Below are 22,061 nucleotides of genomic sequence, written 5' to 3' on the forward strand. Positions count from 1 at the left end.
GCTTATTTCTATTTTATCCTTATTTGGAAATTTTGTTCTAGCTTTCTTTTACTATTCACTTAGTACACTAACATTTATGTAAATAATCCTTAGTTCCTAGTCCAGGTCTGAAGCTTCTTTAGCATTCACATAGTTAAATGTTTCTCCTGATACATTTACTAGGATTCTGGATATATATATTATGCAGTAGTATTGCATACCGTCAATGTATCTCTTAAGGTTTACTTTCCTTTTTAAAATTGAAAAACATAAATCTTTTTAAAAAGTTAACTATTATCAAAGTATATTTAAATGAGCAAATTTTGTAAAAATTATTTGTGTAGCCCAAGTGTTAGTCACAGCTTAATTCCTAGGCATTAACAATAACCCTTTTAGACTTTCACAAAATTTTTCTTCTTACTCTTGCTCAACCGGAATCATACTTAAGAATCCAGTCTCTCTAGGCTTTGTAACTTTGAAAAAGGCTTCAAGCTCTGGCCAGTGTTGCTCAGTTGGTTGGGCCTCATCCCATGCACTGGGAGGTTGACAGTTGGATTCCTGGTCAGGGTACATGCCTGGGTTGTGGGCTCGATCCCCAGTAGGGGCGTACAGGAGGCAGTCGATGGATGCTCTGCTCCCAGTCTATGTTTCTCTCTCCCTTCCTCTCTCTCTGAAAATCAATAAAAATATTTTAAAAAAGAAAAATACTTCAAGGCTATTTTGTTTTCAAAACCTTTTTCAGGAGTTTGTTCTTAAACCTCTAACATCTTATCCTACAAGTGTCCTCATGGTTTTTCACATTTATGTTTGTGGGCGCTTCTAATTAAGATAGTATTCTGATTTCCTGCTTCTTTGTCCAGTTTTCACAGATTTTAGCAACCAAACCACAAGACTGTATCCTTACACCGATGGCATTTGAATCCCCTTGAATTAACTCTTCCAGTCAAAAGCTGGCATCCTCCTAATGATATTTTCAATGAGAGTTGCAGACTATGTATTATATGAGATTTAAATAGCGTAAGAATTTCTTCCGTAGTGCTCGTTATCTTTTGAGTTTTATAGAGTTCAAAAAAAAGGATTCTCAAAAATATTAAAACTTTGACTTTTTTTTAACTTAGTTGAAAATGATTTGATGGCATGTGGCACATCTCTCTGTCCACTCCTACCATTCTCTCTTGAACCCACTGCCAGGTGTTCTTGTAGCTGTCCTTACCCACAGAAATTGTTGTAGTCAGTCTTTGACTTTTTTTTTTTACTAAATTCAATTGTCAATTCCAAGATCTCATTTTACTTGATTTATCAGCAGTGTTAGACAGGGTTGACCTTTCTTCCTTGGAATTCCTTCTTTGTCTGCCGACTATTTCCTGCCTCACCAGCTGTTCCTTTCCAGTCTCTATTCTGCATCCTCCTGTATTCTGTATTCCTAGGAACGTCCCAGGGCTTTGGTCTCTTCTAGACCTCACTCCCTAAGTGGTCTTATCCCGACATGGAATATTACCCGAATCTTCATGTTTATGACTCCCAACATTCTCACCACTTGATTAAGGATGTATTTATTTGTTGAATTCCTCCTTCACCTGAAGATAAGCTCCATAAGAACTGGGACTTTATTTCTGTCCATCATTTTATTCTCTATGGCTAGAACAATGTCTGACACATGATATGTACTCAGTACCCTACATGGAATAACTTTTTGGTTTATGAGTAATTCACCTTTAATCTTGGCCATAGTAATGAATCAGTCAACCATTACTTTTCTGTTTTGAGAAAAGTGTATATTGTGTCCAGATTTTTATTTTGGCAATATTAAGAAAGTTATCTCATTACCTAAATTTATTTCCACTTAATTAATTGCATTTATTTTAGTAACTATGAGTTAAATTTTTTAATAAAACGATTTTTTTAAGATTTAGATAGAGGGGTTTTTTTTTTATAGCATATTGCTTTTAAAAGACTACACTTTGAAGCTTCTATTAATTCTTTTTTAAAGATAAATTATTTAATTTTAAGCACTTCATTTTCTGCATGGTAAATCATGAATGTGTTTAACATTTTCCAGTGACTTAAATTTTCTTTGCTTTGTGTTGTGAAACTTCTTATAAACAAAATGTGGTACCTCAGTAATAGGATCTATAAAACAAACATTTTGGAATTGGTACTAACATTTTTCATTGAAGATGAACTTAGAAAAATACTTAACCATAAATGTCAACTTGAGTCCATTCTGAGATACATACTGGAAAAATCTTAGTCATGTGGACAATAGATTCAACTGTAAGTAATATTTATCTCCCACTATTTACCCAAAAAAAAATTTACTTATAAACTTTTATTTATAAGTAAATAAGGACTAAATTAAAGAAAACCTTTTTTTATCTAATTTATTGGGGTGACATTGGTTAATAGATTTATATAAGTTTCGGGTGTACAATTGTATAACACAGCATCTGTATATTGTCCTGTGTGTTCACCGCCCCAAGTCAAGTCTCCTTCCATCACCATTTATCCCCTTTATTCTCCTCTAACTACCCCCAGGCCCCGTTCCCTCTGGTAATCACCGTACTGTTGTCTTTGTCTATGAAGTTGTTGTTTTTTCCTCAACCCCTTCACCTTTTTCACCCAGCCCCACAACCCCCTCCCCTCTGGCAGCTGGCAGTGTGTTCTCTGTATGAGTCTGTTTCCATTTTGTTTGTTATTTTATTTTGTTCATTAGATTTCACATAAGAGTGAAATCATATGGTACTTGTCTTTCTCTGACTGGCTTATTTCACTTAGCATGATACTCCCCAAGTCCATAAAGAAAACTGAGTTTAAGAAGTATTAGTCTAAAAGAAATGCTCAGGTTTGATACATCACAGCTATGAGCCTTACTTAACTTTTACCACATTCGAAGCTGTCATTATTAATCTAAAGTAATTAATTTGACCTTTGATTTCAGTTTTAATTTTAGAGAAATATAAGCTTGTTGAAAAATCTAGCTGAATATAAACTTTTAATAATAGTTAAGTCATGCATACCATTTGAAATGCTTTGTTGCTGCTTGTGTTCTCTGCTAAATTTTTTTTCCATTGAATCTGTGCTGCTTCTTTGCCAATGTTTTCCACTGTAGAATCTCCATCTCGCAACCTTGCTTCTCGTGAGCGCATTTACAAAAATTATGGTGTAGCTGGGCCTGCCTCTGCTCTTTCATCTCTGTCTCACAAACTGAAGGGTGGGTATGCGTGCATTCATGGATAGGCCATTCTTAATGAACATAGATGGTTTTAATGAGGAAGTTTTAGTTCACCTCAGTCATTTTCATCCCATTCCATTTTTTAAGATTAAAGTTTATTATTTCATTTAAATTTTTATATTTGGGATTAATTTGTGATATATCTTTTTAATATTACAGTATTGTTATCCTAATTGATATGTATGTTGACTATATCTGTAGGCTAATTATTATTATTATTTAATTTTCAAACTGTATGAGGTCTTAAAAAATAAAATAGATAGTATAGAGAAAGAAGTGCCTGATTTAAGGAATTGTAAAATCATTATCTTCAGAAAAAGATGGTATTTACAGGGTGGGGCAAAAGTAGGCTTACAGTTGTGAGTACATGAAACAGAGTTTATTCTTGTATTATTATTTGTTAATTATTATTTTTCCTTACAAACAGCTATAAACCTTCTTTTGCCCCACTTGTATATGTGATGAGGCACATTGTAATCTATAAGAATATAGTATCTTTTGTGACAAGTTAGTCTTTAAGTCATTTTTCTGTTATATATTGCAAAATTTATTTTCCTACTTTAGTGTTTCATTTGAAACACTTTGTAATTAGGTTAAATTTTTTTAAAATTAATTTAGTTATCAGTTACCTGTCCTGTCTGGCATGAGTCTTCCTTATAGTATTTTCTTAGTCACTTAGTTTTAAAATTTTAAACTTAGTAATCTTTAAACTATATTGACACTTGATAAAATTTCATACAATTTAAAAATAATGCTATTAGTCTTTTAAAATACTATAGATGCTTACTTACATATTTTTGTATGAGAGTAATATTTAAACTTTTAAAATCTTGTATTTTCAGAAAGTTTCATTAAAAAGTGTGCAGCAATATACTGTATACATTTTTCAATTCTTAAATTTATTTTTTCTTAGAAATGGATAAAACAGTTTTATGTTTCTTTATACAGTTGACAATGATACTTTACAATATTTTAGTATAATGAGTAGTATAGAACCTGATCTTTATAGAACCTGATCTCTATAATATACAGTGTTATGTAACCTGATATATACTATATATTATGGCATATAATATTACAGTATAGTATTACATTATGTTATATTATAGTATGGTATCATATAACTTGAGGATTTACAATTTTGTCGTAAAAACAATTATGCAGGTTATTAATGAATGTTCAACATTAAACATGTTTACTAATTTGCTTGAATATACTAAATTTCTATTCTGTCCTGTTTTTGTTTTTTTTTCCAGAATTCTTTTGAGATTAGAAAATATTTTGCCTATTATCAATTAAACTTACATATGATTAATATAATCATTTAATTAGTTTAATGATGAATTCGTTAAGTGATGAATGGGAGAGTATTATGTGTGATCTAAAGATTTTTAGCAAAGTATTTGTTTATGTTTATTGATATTTCAAGCAGCCATAACATGACAAATTTTAGTAGCATTTACTACATGTCTCAAAACTTTTGAAGCCCAAATGAAGAAAATAAGCATCACTTAGCAAAGAGGTTTACCAAACATGACAAACTTGACATATTCTTTTTAAAAGTATATATGAAATATATTTTGGAAAAGTAAATTTTTCAAAAGTAATTATAATTTGACAAATAAATCTTAGGAAGAAATAATTTCACATTATTTATGCACCTGAACTCTCAGCAGGTCACCTTTATCACACACTTACACTCTAGCTGTCACCACTTACAGAGCTTTAGGAAATGCTCAATACTACTAGAGATATAGAAAAAAGGTATATAGATGCCTATACTCTCTAATCCTCTCTATATAACATTTTTGCTAGCACATGACAAATGGTGTGCCTGTTATTTGATAGATTACATTGTTCAACCAATGACAGAGGAGAACCCTTCTTTATATGGAATTGAGCACCTTTACTTTAGAAAGGAAACCTCTCTCAATTCACGAATTGATCTTTTAGAGAGAGGTGTGCTAGATATAAAAGATTAACTACTTATTTGTTTGTCTAGATTTACCATTCTATATGGTTCAGCTTCTGAAATAAGTAAATGCGATGATAAAGGCATTGCCAGCTATCAGATTAATTACAAAAAACTAATCACTCCAAATATTACACACTCAAAATTAGTGGCAAGGGCTAGGCTGATGTTTAATTCTACTAAATTCAGTATATTTGTTTATAAAATTTGCTCTATGGGTCTATTGCTAGATCAGTAAGATGGGCAGCATTTCTTAAACTACCTTTTATACAGTTTGAAAGCACTTATTTGTCAAGATTAGAACATCTTTTTATCTGTGGTGAGACAGCATAAATATCTGGTTTTGGTGTGTGTGTTTTTATGTTGTGCTTTGTTTCACCACTTTTCGTCTGAATTTAGTCCAGTCTCTCATACTGGATTTATAAAAAGAATGCATACATGATAAATTACATTTATGACGGAATAATAAAGAATTACAAGAAACTGAAGAGCATTATATTTAGTAGTTAATATATTTATCTAAACAATGAGTAATTATTTCAAACACTGGCATGTTACAGTTAAAATATGTCCTAAATAGGCTATTTGCCATATATGTTATTTCAGAGTTACTTAATTTGCAAGCATCCTGAGCCTTATTCAACAATAGTTATTGTCACCTCTGCCCTATGGCCTTGGGAACCATAATTGTAAGTGGATTTTTGGAGAATCTGAAGTCTTGGGACTAGCAGAAGAAACATTAAGAAAACAGGAATTCATCTACTCATTCAACAAATATTTATTTAGCACTTACTATTCTAGGACCCATTCTTGACATTACATCAGTGAAGAGTAATAGACAAAGTACCATTTCTTACAGACCTTCCATCAGAAGGGCAGATTCTGTGGCAATACTGTCTTGACCTGTATATGACTAGAGTGTGACTACACAAACGTCTGTGCACTTGCATGCACAGGCACAAACATACACATGTGAGCAAGCCAAAAATCATTTCCCTATGTTACTCAAATTGTTCACATCTCCCTCCCCCTTAAAAAATACCTGCAGTATAACCATTTAACAGATGTATCTGAATTTGCTAAGTCCCTTTTTAAAAATATAAAATACATCTAGCAAGCAAGATTTATGGATTTCCAGTTTTTCATACCACATGCATCACTTTAATCAGATTGCTTTTCTCCGAACAACTCACTAATATCACTTAACACTAAAACTGGGAATTTTTATTTTAGGGAGGAAAGGTAATGTTGTAGGTTGTACTACTTACTGGTGACAAAGACCGCCTTGCTCTAATGCCTCAAAGGAAAGCAGGAAATAGTAGGAAGGAGACACCCTGAATGAGGATCAGGATACCAAAAACAGTGATGTCCATATAGAAATATCTAGTGTTTTTACTAGAAAAGAGGTAGATTATTTTTCTTTTATCTTTTTATTTGTTATTTTCCTGACTCCTTAATTCAAGGTCCCTCCCAATTCAGAGTTGGACTACTAATTCCAAGGGTCCTCTTTTATTCCAAGGGGACACAAGCTCAAAATTCTAACCAGCTAAGCTTAATGAACTAAATAAACTTTTAGAGTACAATCTGTTTATAAACAATAGACTGCCTGAATTGCATATGATTAAATAATAACCTTTGGGCATTCATATGTTAATTACATATTATTATAATCTAATCATGAACATAGAGTGTCTTCTAAGCATCTCTATTTTAGCCTAATTGTATCTGCTTGTGTACTTGAAAATAATAAATGTATTTATAAATTTATTTTCCTAATTCAGCAAGACCTCTACCATTAACATCCCTAATAAGGATGTGAGATATCACTGTACTGGAAATTTAGCTCAGCTATTTCATATTTTAAAATCACATATATTTTCCTAATATTTTATTCCAAAAAAAAAAGTTGTTTTTTTTTCTTCCTAGTCCCTCACTGAATTTAAATTCTCACTAATTATTGTTCTAAGCCTGAGGTTCAGATATGATGGGTAATTCATACTGGTGCATAGGTAGTGTTTGTTCAATCTGTTTTGCATCCATGAAAATTGTTTTTGGTGGAAATGGTTGTATAGTGATGTAATAGAAATTTTATGAGAAATATTTCCCTTTTTTTATTTTTCAGGTATTTTTGTGACAAGCAATAAAATTTTTAGGTGTTTTTTAAATCAGTGTTTAGTGACTAAATTATCAGTAAGTTGTAATTTTATTAACAAATTTTACTATGAAATGGACCACACAGGTGACCGAGGAACTATCTCAACATCTTCTAGACCAGTCTCTACATCAGGAAAATCAGAACTGTCCTCCAAACACAGCAGATCAGTTAAACCTGATGGACGTATGAGCCGGACTACTGCTGATCCAAAGAAACCAAGGGGTACTGAAGGTTTATCAGCTAGTGAATCCCTCATGTTGAAATCCGATGCTGCAAAGCTGAGATCAGATTCGCATAGTAGGTCGTTGTCCCCCAATCATAACACCTTGCAGACACTGAAATCTGATGGGAGGATGTCCTCTAGTTTCAGAGCTGAATCCCCGGGACCAGGTTCTCGGTCATCGTCTCCTAAGCCAAAGACTCTTGCCACCAACAGGCCTAGCCCGTCTGGTGCTAGTCCTCCCCGCCCCTCCTCACCGCACGAGAAAAATCTACCGCAGAGAAGCGCTGCTCCTGTCAAGGCAAAGCTTGACCCTCCTCGGGAACGCTCCAAATCAGACTCCTACACGCTTGACCCGGACGCCCTACGAAGGAAGAAAGTGCCCCTCGCAGAGCCACTAAGGGGACGGTCAACATCACCGAAACCGAAGCCAGTACCGAAGGATACAAAAGATTCCCCCGGAGCCGAAAACAGAGCTCCTTCTCCCCATGTGGTCCAAGAAAACCTTCACAGTGAGGTGGTTGAAGTCTGCACTTCAAGCACTTTAAAAACAAACACTCTAACAGATGGCGCCTGTGATGAAAGCAGTGAATTTAAGAGTGTGGACGAGGGTTCAAATAAAGTTCATTTCAGCATAGGAAAAGCCCCGCTGAAGGAGGAGCAGGACATGAGGGCGTCCCCCAAAGTAAGTCGAAAATGCGCTAATAGACACACCAGGCCCAAAAAGGAAAAATCCAGCTTCCTTTTCAAAGGAGATGGAGCCAAACCTTTAGAGCCAGCCAAGCAGGCCATGTCTCCCTCCGTGGCTGAGTGTGCCAGAGCAGTCTTTGCCTCTTTCCTGTGGCACGAAGGCATAGTACACGATGCAATGGCTTGTTCTTCCTTCCTAAAATTTAATCCTGAACTTTCCAAAGAACATGCCCCTATAAGAAGTAGTTTAAACAGCCAACAACCTACAGAAGAAAAGGAAACCAAATTAAAAAATAGACACTCATTGGAAATATCATCTGCACTGAATATGTTTAATATCGCACCTCATGGACCAGATATATCTAAAATGGGTAGTATCAACAAAAATAAGGTGTTGTCTATGCTTAAGGAACCACCCCTGCATGAAAAGTGTGAGGATGGGAAAACTGAGGCCACTTTTGAAATGTCCATGCACCATCCAGTGAAGTCTAAATCTCCTCTTCCCTTAACTTTACAACATTTAGTGGCTTTCTGGGAAGACATCTCTTTGGCTACTATCAAAGCAGCTTCCCAGAATATGATTTTTCCAAGTCCTGGTTCTTGTGCAGTCCTTAAAAAGAAAGAGTGTGAAAAAGAGAATAAGAAGGCCAAAAAAGAAAAAAAGAAAAAAGAAAAGGCAGAAGTTCGGCCCAGGGGTAATTTATTTGGTGAGATGGCGCAACTGGCAGTGGGAGGACCAGAGAAAGACACCATCTGTGAGCTGTGCGGAGAGTCACATCCATACCCAGTGACATACCACATGAGACAAGCTCACCCAGGTAAACGATATTATTAGATGTATATAAGTCCTTTTTGTAAAAAAAATGAACTAGGCACTTCTAACTTGAGATGTTCTATAAATTATGTTAAAATACAGGGAAACTGTGGCTCAATTTATAGTATCTTACCATTTTAAAGTGTATTATCAATGTAGGTTTTTGTGAAAAATAGGTAAGACAATTTAGTACTATTTCATTTTAATGTATTACATTCTGAAATATTGTTTATTTTTAAAATGTTTTATGTGTTACCCAAAGGATGCTGTTAAGGTAACTCACACAGTAGAAATAATGACATGTCCATATACTGAGGAAAGATCCCAGTATTATATTTCCTTTGGCTTTAGTGTTTTCCTGTTCAAAATTGCAAATTAAATTAGGCCATACTGATTTGGGGGGACATTTTCCTATGGAAGTGATAGCAACTGTTTCATCTGAAGACTGTATTTTAGTTAAATGTAAGAATTTCTGTAACAATTGATTAGTATTCCAGAATTCACCTATTACAAGTTTGGTTAAATGTTTTTCTCTTTCTATATATTACCTGGAATCTTTTGTAAAATATGTGATTCCTTAAAATATATCATTCTTACAGAATATTTTATACCTATTTTGCTTAATTTTATTGGCATACTTAAGTACAAATATACCCATATTGTACATTGTATATTTCTTTTCGTCTGCCTGTATGGAGTATGTTAGGTATCATTTAATTGATTAGTTTTTGGTCAAGCATGCTATTTTTCTGGCATAGTTAATAGCCTAAAAAAAAAGTAAGATATTTGCTTCAGTATTTTGCTTACTTGAGAAGATAAGCCTGTCATTAATTTATAAATGGCAAGGATCAGACTACTAAAGCCACTTATTTTGTTCTTGTATCAAGGTTGTGGCCGTTATGCTGGTGGACAAGGTTACAATAGCATTGGGCATTTTTGTGGAGGATGGGCTGGTAACTGTGGTGATGGTGGCATAGGAGGAAGCACTTGGTATCTGGTATGCGATCGCTGTAGAGAAAAGTACCTCCGTGAAAAACAGGCTGCTGCAAGGGAAAAGGTATTTTTATTCTGTTCTGGCTATACTGTTAATGATAAAGATAAACCTTATAAAAATCTTTTATGACCATATTATATCAGATAATGCCACATAATTGATGTGAAAGACCAGCTTTATGACAGGAATAATATATAAATTTAAGATTTGTGCTAGGCCAGCCGTTTTTATTACAAAAATAAATTATATCTTGTGATAACACAAGACAACTAACCTGTGGCACATATGCCTCATTGACAAATGTTTGTTGTGTAATTCTTCATTATTAGTTGACTGCTACTCTACACATAGACATGGCTTTTCTCTTCACCTTCCTCTCTCTCTCAACTCTCCCTTTTTCTTCTTCCTTTTCTTTTTGTACTCTTTATCTCCTCTCTCTTCTAATCCTTAATTGTGTTGTAGAACTCATGGAAACTCAAGATCATTCACACTAGCGCTACACCTGACTAAAAATTTGTGCTGAATGTATACACACACAGAGATTGACTCTTTTTAAAAAATAATTCCATTTAGATTTTACTAGTTAGCTTTTTTAATTTCCCCAAGGACATAAAAGACATATAGTATGTTCAATATAAAATAATTTCAATCAGTTCAGGAGAAGCATGAAGTAAATTTTGTTTTTGGTGATCACTGTTACTATTTTAAAATGATTCTACAAGTGTTTAATAACTTTTATTAGAGATTCAAAATATGTAGGTTAAGAAATTAAGAATTTGAATATAAACAGGAAAAGATCACTACAAGTTGTTTTTTTTGCCAGGTCAAACAATCCAGGAGGAAGCCAATGCAAGTCAAGACTCCTCGTGCCTTGCCCACTATGGAAGCTCACCAGGTGATTAAAGCAAATGCACTCTTCCTGCTGTCTCTGAGCAGTGCGGCGGAACCAAGCATTCTGTGTTACCATCCTGCAAAGCCATTCCAGTCTCAGCTGCCCAGCGTGAAAGAGGGCATTTCTGAGGATCTTCCTGTTAAAATGCCTTGTCTCTACCTACAGACATTAGCTAGGTAATATACTTGGTTGTTTCATTTAATCTCATAGGGTTAACGGCTGTTGTTAATTAACTGATGTCATGCTCTGAATACCCATGCTATATGTTACACATTGTGTACAGTGGAGACTCCAGGAATTCATTTTCTGAGTTGCCTTGACCAACGTATGACTGGTAGGGTACACACTTTAAGGTACTAGGTATTTTTTTTAAACCTGTAAATACTATGTCAATTTGTATTATTATTCATACAAAATATATCATAGAAAGTAAGACTTTAGCTATCTTTTACTCTTTAATAGACTGACTTCATTCTATTAAAGCAGGAAATGCTAAGTAGAAAGGCACTATTTCCTAAAGAATTCTTTCAGTTTTTTTTCAATTATTCATTCTGTTAGCATTTAAGTGAATACCAACTGGGGACCAGCTTCGTACTAGACCTTGAAGACACCAAGATGAATACAGTAAAATTCTGGCTTCCATGTGCGCACACGCTGGTGGGAATTTACAGACATGTGAATGAAATATTTAAAATGTTATGTGATCAGTACTATAATAGATGTACAGGATGCTCTTAGAGCATAAAAGATAGTTTCTGAATCTGACTCACAGGCTTGTTAAAACATTGGCTACTGGGAGAAATACCTGAAATTTCACTAGAAGTGGCTACCCAAGACCAGGTAATGTGGGGCCTGTAGCCCATGCTAAAGTTGGATTTTGCCCCACAGAGGAAACAGTGGAAGAATCTTAAACAGGGAAATACATGAACTGGCTTGCAGATAGATCACTCAGCTGCTAATGTGGAAACTGGATGAAAGGGCATTATTGAAGATGGAGGGAAGCCTGTTAGTAGTATGCTGTATGAGACTTTGGTGGTACAGTGTACATTAAACACTGACATTCTAAAACAGCCTTTCATATTACCAAGTTTAGATTTCTTTCATTAGGTGACAAATGAAGATTTTAGAAATTCCCTGTTGACATAACTTGCCAGCCAACAATTCCATTTTGACAATGTTGTCCTCTTTGTATAGCAGAGTTATGTCAGGGTTTGTTGTTGTTGTTGTTTCTTTTACTTTTGTACTTACTACTTCAATAAAATGAATGGGAAACAAAAATGAGAATGTGAGACTAAATACATTTGAGACTAAGGTGGAAATCATCAGGTATCCCAAATGCAGCAAATCTTTAGCTTCAGTCAGACCACTTAGTAGACTTAGGTTGAATTTTTGTTCCAGTTTGAAAAGGAAAGAATGAAATTGTAAGACATGTAATGCTAGTATACCATAATTATGGATTTTAAAATTTTAGCTCTCTGGGGAGTGGGTACTCCCTCAACCCATAGAACATTTTATATATCTAATCTTTCCCTAATTTGACTCCTACCAAATAGGTGACTGCTATATTTCAGTAGTCTATGCAAGAAACATGAGCCTAAACCAAGGCAGTGATGATAAGGAATGAGAAGAGAGAATGGTTGTGAGAGGAAACCTAGTACTCATAGGCCTGAATGATGGGTCGCGGCTGGGAACTAAGCCTGCAACAGCACTGAGATATTTTAACTTAGGCCCCTAGGTAATTGGTGGGATCCTTCACCAAAACACCAGAAGAAAAAATTTCTCAGAAGGAAAGAAAATTCAATTCTGGATTTGAAATGTGATAATAACTATGTGTAAGACTTGGACTTTTATGGATTTGAAATGTGGTAGTAACTATGTGTAAAACTTAGACTTTTATGTCCTTCACCTTACATCTATGGTTATTTTAATACTTCATCAATATAGATTTACACATGCTGCTTTTACTTTAACAAAAGAGATTAAAAATGGAAAGTATCTGTATTGCCTTCATACTTTAAGTTATTGGGTTTGATTTAATGCAGGCATCATCATGAAAATTTTGTGGGCTATCAAGATGACAACCTATTCCAGGATGAAATGAGATACCTACGTTCAACATCTGTACCTGCCCCATACATATCAGTAACTCCTGATGCAAGTCCTAATGTATTTGAAGAGCCAGAGAGCAATATGAAGTCTATGCCACCAAGGTATTTGAGTTCTTTCCTCTCTATTGAATATCCAGTGTTTGGTGGGAGAAAGACAGCTAGAAAAGAATGCTCTAGAAGTTCTTTTGTATATCCTTCCATCTCAGGAAGGACATTGAGTCAGCTCTGCTAACTATTAGAGCAGTAAGAAAAAGCCTTACTTTTTGTACAAGGTCCTTGATAGTGGAAACAGACTAGTTGGGGAAAAAAAACACTAATAAAGTAATAGTAAAACATTTTATTATATGATATCATTTAGTGCTGTAGTAAGTCAGACTAGAGAAAGGGCACTTGAGGCAGTGTTTAGAAAAGGTTTCATGACAGAGGAAGCACTGAAACTGTATCTTGAATTTCTTGGAATATTACTTACAATTCTCCCCTACCCACCCCCCCCCCCCAATTAGGTATAGTAGTATGGGAGTAAAGAGCTTCTTGGAAACTTATTAGGAGCATGTAAATATAATGCAGAGGAAACTAGGTACCACTGAAAATTTTTAGAAGAGGAATGACGTGATAAAAACATACAGGTAATCTAACAGTGTCAAGTGAGAAGCTGATAAATTTAGTCAAATATTTCAGCTAGCTATGTGGAATTGGATTATGTTAGCAATGATTATGACAAAATATAGATAAAAAATATTCTGTAGGAAAAATTAAATTAACATATCCCTATACCCTGGTCATTCAGGAACCAAACAGCGCAACCCGACATCCAGGCACATTAACCCCAGTCAGTATGTACAACATTTATAGTCTATTCAAACAAGAATGTACATACACTTAGAGAGGCAATGACTTAAGAAAATGGCCAAGGAGTTAGTCACTGACTAGAAAATATATAAGCTTCACTGAAGGACATAGGATTCAAACATGGCTTTAATGAGGGAAAAGAAACAATTCTAGAACTCAAAGTGAGCAAAAATATCACTGTTTGGAATGGGGTAACAGAAAAAAGATTACATGAAAAGAACTGTTGGTAAGTTTGTCTTAGAGAAAAAGGAAGGGAAGCTACTTCTCTTTTTAATAAAATGCCCCCAAAAAGGAAATTATATAACCATCTTAATAACTTTTCAAGTGTTTTTTTAATGTTGCTATGATAAATAAAAAAATTAATTTACTTAAACCTCAATGAAAATCACCAAGTTCTCATATGGAATGTAAGTATAATAAAATATAACTCCAGTGCTGAAAATCAGTTTGCTCCCTGTCATTGCACTTTGGTCAGGTTCTAGAAAAGGCTTCAGGCAGCACTTTCCAAGAATGAGAAATCTAATAGAACACTCAGGTACCAGAGAAAATGGAATCGTTTCACTTTCTATTTATTAGGTTTCTGTATGTACATCCCCATTTTCTTTCTTTTCAGTACTTTTATGAATATATGGCACATGACTTTCATCAGTGTCTTGATTCTGAAAGGAACTTAGAACATTTGATGCCTTTTTTTTTTCTATTTAAAATGCAAAGTAGATTTAAGAAAACCAAGTTTGAGATACAGTTCTAAAATCAGTCAAAATGTTACTGTATTTGGAAAAGTCATATTGATTTAAAGAGAGAATATTAAGTTGGCTTTGAATTTGTGTTTTTTCACATGAAATACAGGTTCACATATTTGACTACACTATTATAAACTAAATATAGTTTCACTTCATTTCCTTTTTCTAAGTTTTTATCAATCATCTTGTTTTATCTGCAGCTTGGAAACTAGTCCTATAACTGATACTGATCTCGCAAAGAGAACTGTCTTCCAAAGATCATACTCAGTCGTTGCTTCTGAATATGATAAACAGCACTCCATTTTACCTGCACGAGTTAAAGCCATTCCTAGAAGAAGAGTTAACAGTGGAGACACTGGTAAGTATGAAGATAAAAAGGAAGACTGAATGATCCAAATGGTTTTATTTGCAGATATTTTTAATATCTAATTTTTGAAGGGAAAGGAGTGGATTAATTTTAAATTATAGTAGACATTTCTTCTATGTGACAGGGCTGTAAGTGCACCTCTCTAAATTTTGCATCTCAGTTTGAAGAGACACCCAGAGATCATCCAGTGATTATTCAAGAATAGATTGACATTTGAAATCTTACTTGTTAGGCATCTAAGCCAAATGTTGCTACCATTATCCTTTCCACTAAGTTTCAGTGAACCAGCAGTTCCAGTTACATACTTTCACAATTATCTTCTCACTTCCAATAGAAGCTTATAACTCTTACAGCTAGTACCACTCTGAATAGATAATAAATTGGGGGCTTTGAGTAACTCTTAATCAGTAAAAAAGTTAGGTAATTTGGACCAATTGATATCAACAGCCCCAAATTGGAGCTAATTGATTCTGTACCAAGAGTAAAGAAAGAAACCCAAGAAAAAGATAATATGGTGATGATTTATCAGGTAGATCACTAGTAAAAGAAAAGCATGGCCTAATATTTATAGGTAGATGACTTTGTATCTTATTGAAGAACTTCAAGGAAAATATTATTGAGCATCCCCCAGTGGTTTCTATGTTCATTTAACAAATATTTTTGAGCTTTTATTGAGGCATTTTTGCTACAAAACAGTCCTTTAGAAAATGATGGGGATGAGATACAAGTTTCATTTAGAGAGAAAATAAATCACTTAGTGTTTAGTGTTTTAGAAAACATGAACTTTAGATTCAGCCCTGGATTCAAAACCCACCTCTACAACTCAGTAATTGTATGACTTTAGGAAAGTAAGATTTAATCTTTCTGAGCCTCAGTAAAAATTTAAGTCATTGATTTGTTTCAAGTACAAAAGAAAAGCTCCTCTAAAGTGAATAAGCTAAATACTATTATTTTTAAATATCATCTTAAATATATTACTCTTATTTATTACCTGTGAAAATTAACACTTTTTTTTTTTTTTTAATAGAAGTTGGATCTTCTCTCTTGAGACATCCATCTCCTGAGCTTTCCCGGTTAATCTCAGCCCACAGCTCTCTTTCCAAAGGAGAACGAAATTTCCAATGGCCAGTTTTAGCTTTTGTTATACAGCATCATGATCTAGAAGGTCTTGAAATAGCAATGAAACAGGCCCTAAGGAAATCTGCTTGTCGAGTTTTTGCTATGGAGGTATGACTACATCAGTGGGGTTATTGATTCATTGATCATACAAATCATGTGATGATTTTATTTAATGATGTCACCTTTCTACCACACAGAAATTGCAACAAATTAAGAGACATTAGCCAACTGAAAATATCAAGTGCTCACATGAAAATTAAACTCTTAAGTTTATGAATAGAAATGAATTTAAAGTTCCATATTTAAGCATTCTAACAAAATTTATTTTTATATTGCTTTATTATTTGAATCCTTATATTATTTTTGTTGCTGTTGTTAATCCTCACCTGAGGATATTTTTTCCATTGCTTTTCAGAGAGTGGAAGGGAGGGACCTTGGGGGTAAGGGAGAGAGACATCGATGTGAGAGACACACATCAACTGGTTGCCTCCCACATGCGCCCTGATGTGGGGCAGGGACAGAGAACCCACAACCCAGGCAGGTGCCTTTGACCAGGAATCGGACCTGCGACCCTTCAGTGCACCAGCCAATGCTCTAACCACTGAGCAACGCGGGCCAGGGCATATCTTTTTAAAATAGCTTTTTGTCATCACATTATCATTTTAGTTAGAATGATGATGCAAAGGAGATAATTACACTTTTGAGTTATAAATTTAACAATTATAATTTATCTGAGTCTCTGTTCTCTAGAGATGATAGGATTGCTGAATATCATAGACTTATATAAGTAAATTTTTTTTCTTTATTACGGATATGATGACCTACCACTTTATTGATGGGGACAATACAAATATATTTAAATAAATAGTAGCTTGTTTAGAGCTTGAGAAACATTCTAGGTTGATCCTAAATACAAGTTGTGGGGGGGAAATGTGCTTGAGTAAATTAATATAAGACCAATTTTTTAAATAAAATGTGGTTTGAAAAGGTATTTCAGTATTGCATTTTATCAGTATTATTTTCCCTATTATTATTTTTTAATTGTCAAAATTAGTGACTATTTCAAGTTCAGTGTGCTCTCAGTGAGATGAATGTCAGACTTCCTGCTCTCTTTCCTTGAAACACTTAGCCTGGAGGTACTTTGCTTCTGAGTAAGAAAAGCCCTGAGTTTTTTACTCGTCTATTTTATCTTTATCTTGGACTCACTTAAGCATTATTTATTCAGGCTTTCAACTGGCTCCTATGCAATGTCATCCAAACAACCTCTCTCCACGACATTCTGTGGCATTTTGTGGCATCACTGACGCCTGCCCCGGTGGAACCCGAGGAAGAGGAGGATGAGGAAAGTAAGCCCAAGGAGAGTGCAGAACAGGTGAGGGAGCATGCGGCTGTTAACTGTCCTCTTTGTGTAGAAGAGCGGAAACACCTTCAGGTGGTGCAGTCATTTGTATGAGGTCATGCACACATTGTATAACCTAAAGGCAATAATAAAACGTCAATGCTGGGAGCAACACATTAACTACACTTAGTGATGGTTCTCTCTTTAGCAAAAATGCTGTCCGTCAATTCTAATTTTTCACTAAACATGGTTGTCCTTAATCAACTTGAAGATTACTGTTACTATACAATGTTAGATAAACAGGGCAACATTATTACATAGATCAGTCTCCTTTACAACAATGCTCTAAGATATCAGCATTGACACTGTGTAGGGACATAAAATTTCAATGTTTGTTTGGCTAGAAGAGACTTGGATTTTATGGAGACAGCCAGCATAATGGAAAAGTATTGAACTAGGACACTGGAAGCCTGGGTTCTAGCCCCGGCTACCTCCGGGCTTCCTTGTCCATATCTGGAATAAAATTAGAGGAACAACTCCCCCATTTAAATGACAAAAACTGTCATAATGGATGGAAAAAATACAAGAGCTAGATGTTTGTTATAAGTATCACATCTAAAACAATGATACAGGAAGATTAAAAGTAAACTACGAAAAGGATAACATCAGAAAAAAATAGACTTCAGGAAAAATTATTAAAAGGAATAAAGAGGCTCTCTAAAAAATGATGAAAGATTAATTTTGAGCATGTATGTACCCAATAATAAAGCCTTTAAAAAATAAGTAAAAATTGACAGAACTGCAAGGAAAAATAGGAAAAAATTCACAGTTACAATGTGAGATTATAGCATACCTATAACAGCTTGCTGTTCCTGCATACCACCCACCCCAAAATTCACTGGATTAAAAAACTGCTCTAGGCTCACAGGTCTTTGGCACAGCAATCCAGGTGAGGCTCAAAGAGAGGAATGGCTCATTTCTGCATACACATATACATTCACCTTGCTAAAAGATTTGTGAATATACTAGAATAGATACTTTTAGGTGGTATTCATTTGTTTGATGATTTTATTTATGAGTGACCTTACCACTTTTTCCTTAAAATAATATAAACATAATTAGTTAATCTTAATGTATATTTTAGGTATGGTTTGGTTTTGTTGTTTACATTTCTGTTACATGAGTATCTTGAAAGTAACATAGTACTTTTAAATATACATAAGATTTTTTCTGGGGAAAATTCCCTCCAATACACAAACTAATTAACTTGCTTTCAATCTCTGTCTTAGGAGAAAGATACAAGAGTATGTGAACATCCACTCTCAGATATAGTGATTGCGGGGGAAGCCGCTCATCCTTTACCACACACATTTCACCGCTTACTTCAAACAATCTCCGATCTTATGATGTCTCTCCCCAGTGGCAGTTCATTACAGCAAATGGCCCTCAGGTAATTTTATATCTAAGTATTCTAGGTACATTGGAGAAGAAATTTTATGAGGTATTCAAAGTACAAAATGCTTGGAAGGCCCTTTTAAATAGTAAGATACAAAGAATCCCTACATTACATGAATGGTGCCTCCCTCATTCCTGTCATAATTTAGAGTTGTCCCTCTTCTTAGCTTACACCTGTTTGCTGGTCTGTGAAACATGGACAGCATATTTCTTAGTGCTTTAAATTATCAGTCTATAACAGTCTTCCTCACTTTTCCCTCTCTCTTCCCTCTCTCCTAACCCCAATCACTTGTCTGAGTGCTGCCTAAGAATAGAATCTTGAATGTCACAAAATGAAAGAGGGAGAATGAAATCTCAAAAATAGAAATCAAAATAGGATTTTGAATTGAAAAGAATTGTAAGCAAAATGGAGCCCAGTAATATACAACTAATCTTAAAACTCTCTTGAGGAGCATCACCTCCTTTTAAGTCCAAACCTGCTGAGATTTTAACATTTACATTGTGAACCTTGTTATTTGATCCACATATACTAGAGACTAGCATATAATAAATCCTCAATTGATTTTTATAAGAAAGAGGTTGTTGGATTGATTTTGGCTATTCACATCCCTGATGGGTAAGACCAACAGAGGGGAGATTTTGTTTTCTCCTCATAAGATGTTTGAAGTGCAAAATGTGTTACACTCTGATGAATTAGTATAGAATTGTAAGACTAATCAGTTTGAGAGGCTGTCATAGTTCAGATAACACTTTGTTTACAAAACCGATTTGTTACCTTTTTTACTTCTGTAGCCTTCATCTTCATGTATCCAATTGTTGTATGTTTAAAATGAGTGAACTTTCCTTAGATCTTTCCCCATATTTTTTTCTTAGAAATTACTTTTATTTTTTTTAAAAAGCCTAAAATTTTTAAATTTCTATTTTTACCTAGATCATTAAGATTTCTCAAAATATTAGAATATCTTAGGAATTCCTGGAAAAGAATTATTTAATATATTGTTTATGCCTTTTTTAGATGCTGGAGTCTGAAATTCAAGCAATCGGATCACCAGTTCCTCCATCAGAGCAACGTCTTCCATCACATTAACAATATTTTGTCAAAGTCGGATGATGGAGATAGTGAGGAGAGTTTTAGCATCAGTATACAGTCTGGCTTTGAAGCTATGAGCCAGGTCAGTCATTTAACAGTCGTCCTGTTCATATTCAACAGTGTGTTGAAGGAAAAACTGAAAGTTACTCGTAGACAATTTCATTCTTTTATTGCTTATCTCACATCTATTTCAGTACCACGGGAGACTTCTCCTTGAGCATTGTAACTGCCTGTATTTGTTTCTGGCAGGAATCGTGCCTAGTGATGTGCCTGAAGGACTTGACCAGCGTGGTGGACATGAAGACGTCGAGCCGGCCTGCCATGATCGGCAGCCTGACGGACGGCTCCACGGAGACCTTCTGGGAGTCGGGCGACGAGGACAAGAACAAGACCAAGAGCATCACCGTCAGCTGCGTGAAGGGGGCCAGTGCCCGCTACGTGTCCGTGCACGTGGACAACTCCCGCGACCTGGGGGTGAGAGAGGACGCCTAATCCGTGGCTCAGGGTCTTAGCAACCGTGCACTTCCGCTTCTGACTTAGGAAAACAATGGACTTTACCAACCACACAGTGTTTCATATTTACCAGAGAAACCCTAAGTCTAAAAACAGATAAACATGCCGGGCACCGCGGGACCCCAGTCCTCCAGAGAGGGCTCATCACACATATAGCGTGTCTTCAGCTGAGCAGCGTAAACTCTGCTGTATACTTGTCTGCCTCCCTGCCCTTGTTTAAACTATTCCTCGGCCTGGAACTCACCCCTTAAACTCTCTCATATCCTCCCTGCACCTCCCGACCCAGCAGAGCAGTCTCTCCCGGCATCTCCTCTGTAAAAAAATTACTCTTTCCCTTCCCTGAGTTCTTTTTTGTATTACTCTGATGGCACTTTATACATTTTGACCTATACTGTAATTTAGTTTTCTATTTCTAAACCTCACCCGTAGCTGCCCTGGAGGGAGTGAGGAGAGCTCCTGCACTAACCTAAGTCATCACCATTCACATTTTACCCAACCCTAACCTGTCCACATGTTTCAGATGTGTTAAGCACTCTTTTAAAAGGCACTAAACAAAGGAAAAAGAGCCCTATTTGACTGTTAAGAATGAAGAAAAAAGCACCACTGCCAAATCCCCACACTTCCAACCCGATTCCTAAGGAAGGATATTTCTTGGAATGATTTCCCCTCTGAATGGATGTGGCATGTTAGCAGACACAATGTTAAGGAACCTCCGTGGATCATTGCCACGCTGCTCCCATCCCATTTACATATTTCCTTTTCTAGGAAGAGCCAGAGTGGTGGGTTGGGCCTCAGAGAACCTGGATAGAATATGCCAACCGCAGAAGTGCAGTCTGCAGTTAGAGTACTCCTTGCCGTTCTTAGCCACCCCCAATTCCTGTCCGTCAGTGCAGATTCAGTTCTTCCCTGGAGCTGAGTAAGAAAAAGGGGCTTAGCTGATATATCATGAACTTACCTTACTAGAAGGTCAAGTGTAATAGATCAAGACATTTTTCTGATTAGAACTCACTGCTCAGTACAAACTTATCTTTGATTCATGGTACATGTTAAGCCAGGGCATACTCTTCCTCAGAACAATGATTCTAATCAACTTGAAATGTTTGCCTTCTAGAGGAGGTAATCTTAACTCTTCATTTTTAAGTTTCAGTAGGTAAGCTAGCATCTGCTTTTCTTTTAAGAAATTTCTTCTAAATTATACATCCTCTAGGCTTACGCTCTTCTGTATCCCCCAACCTGCCCACAAGAGTGCCTTATAAACAGGATTTGTTGATTTGAATTCCATCAGCCAATAGTACTTAAAGTATGCAGCTCTCCAAGGAATTAATGTTAATTTTTTTCTTGATGTACTTTGCATAAAACTTATTTAATTAAGGTCTATGGCTGTAGTGCCAGCATGACTCTTTTCACTGGTTAAGAGTGTTGAACTTCTGACTGATATGTATTTTGTGTGTTAATGTTCCTTCCCTAGTTTGGCAAGGATCTCTAGGGGATAAACCTATCATTCTCATATACCCTTCTCCAAGTCCATAA

The 22,061-nt window shown here is 35.4% G+C and overlaps 1 protein-coding gene across 19 annotated transcripts in view; it reads left to right on the plus strand.

Moving 5' to 3' along the window:
- The window catches only part of MYCBP2 (MYC binding protein 2), a 256,028-nt gene that overhangs the window by 205,236 nt on the left and 28,731 nt on the right, over window positions 1-22,061 (plus strand). For 13 of the 19 annotated variants that reach the window (XM_081128623.1, XM_081128636.1, XM_081128621.1 and 10 more), the window contains 10 exons: window positions 7,423-9,066; window positions 9,950-10,119; window positions 10,880-11,124; window positions 12,991-13,158; window positions 14,849-15,006; window positions 16,043-16,242; window positions 17,360-17,506; window positions 18,763-18,923; window positions 19,944-20,100; window positions 20,268-20,492. In XM_081128623.1, the coding sequence (XP_080984749.1) occupies window positions 7,423-9,066; window positions 9,950-10,119; window positions 10,880-11,124; window positions 12,991-13,158; window positions 14,849-15,006; window positions 16,043-16,242; window positions 17,360-17,506; window positions 18,763-18,923; window positions 19,944-20,100; window positions 20,268-20,492 (3,275 nt within the window). Of the gene's footprint in view, window positions 1-3,088; window positions 3,191-7,422; window positions 9,067-9,949; window positions 10,120-10,879; window positions 11,125-12,990; window positions 13,159-14,848; window positions 15,007-16,042; window positions 16,243-17,359; window positions 17,507-18,762; window positions 18,924-19,943; window positions 20,101-20,267; window positions 20,493-22,061 lie in introns of all 19 variants that reach the window. The other 6 variants (XM_081128620.1, XM_081128638.1, XM_081128633.1 and 3 more) reach the window with 1 other exon arrangement.

This window comes from Miniopterus schreibersii, assembly GCF_964146895.1.
Source record: "Miniopterus schreibersii genome assembly, chromosome: 2".
Taxonomy (NCBI): domain Eukaryota; kingdom Metazoa; phylum Chordata; class Mammalia; order Chiroptera; family Miniopteridae; genus Miniopterus; species Miniopterus schreibersii.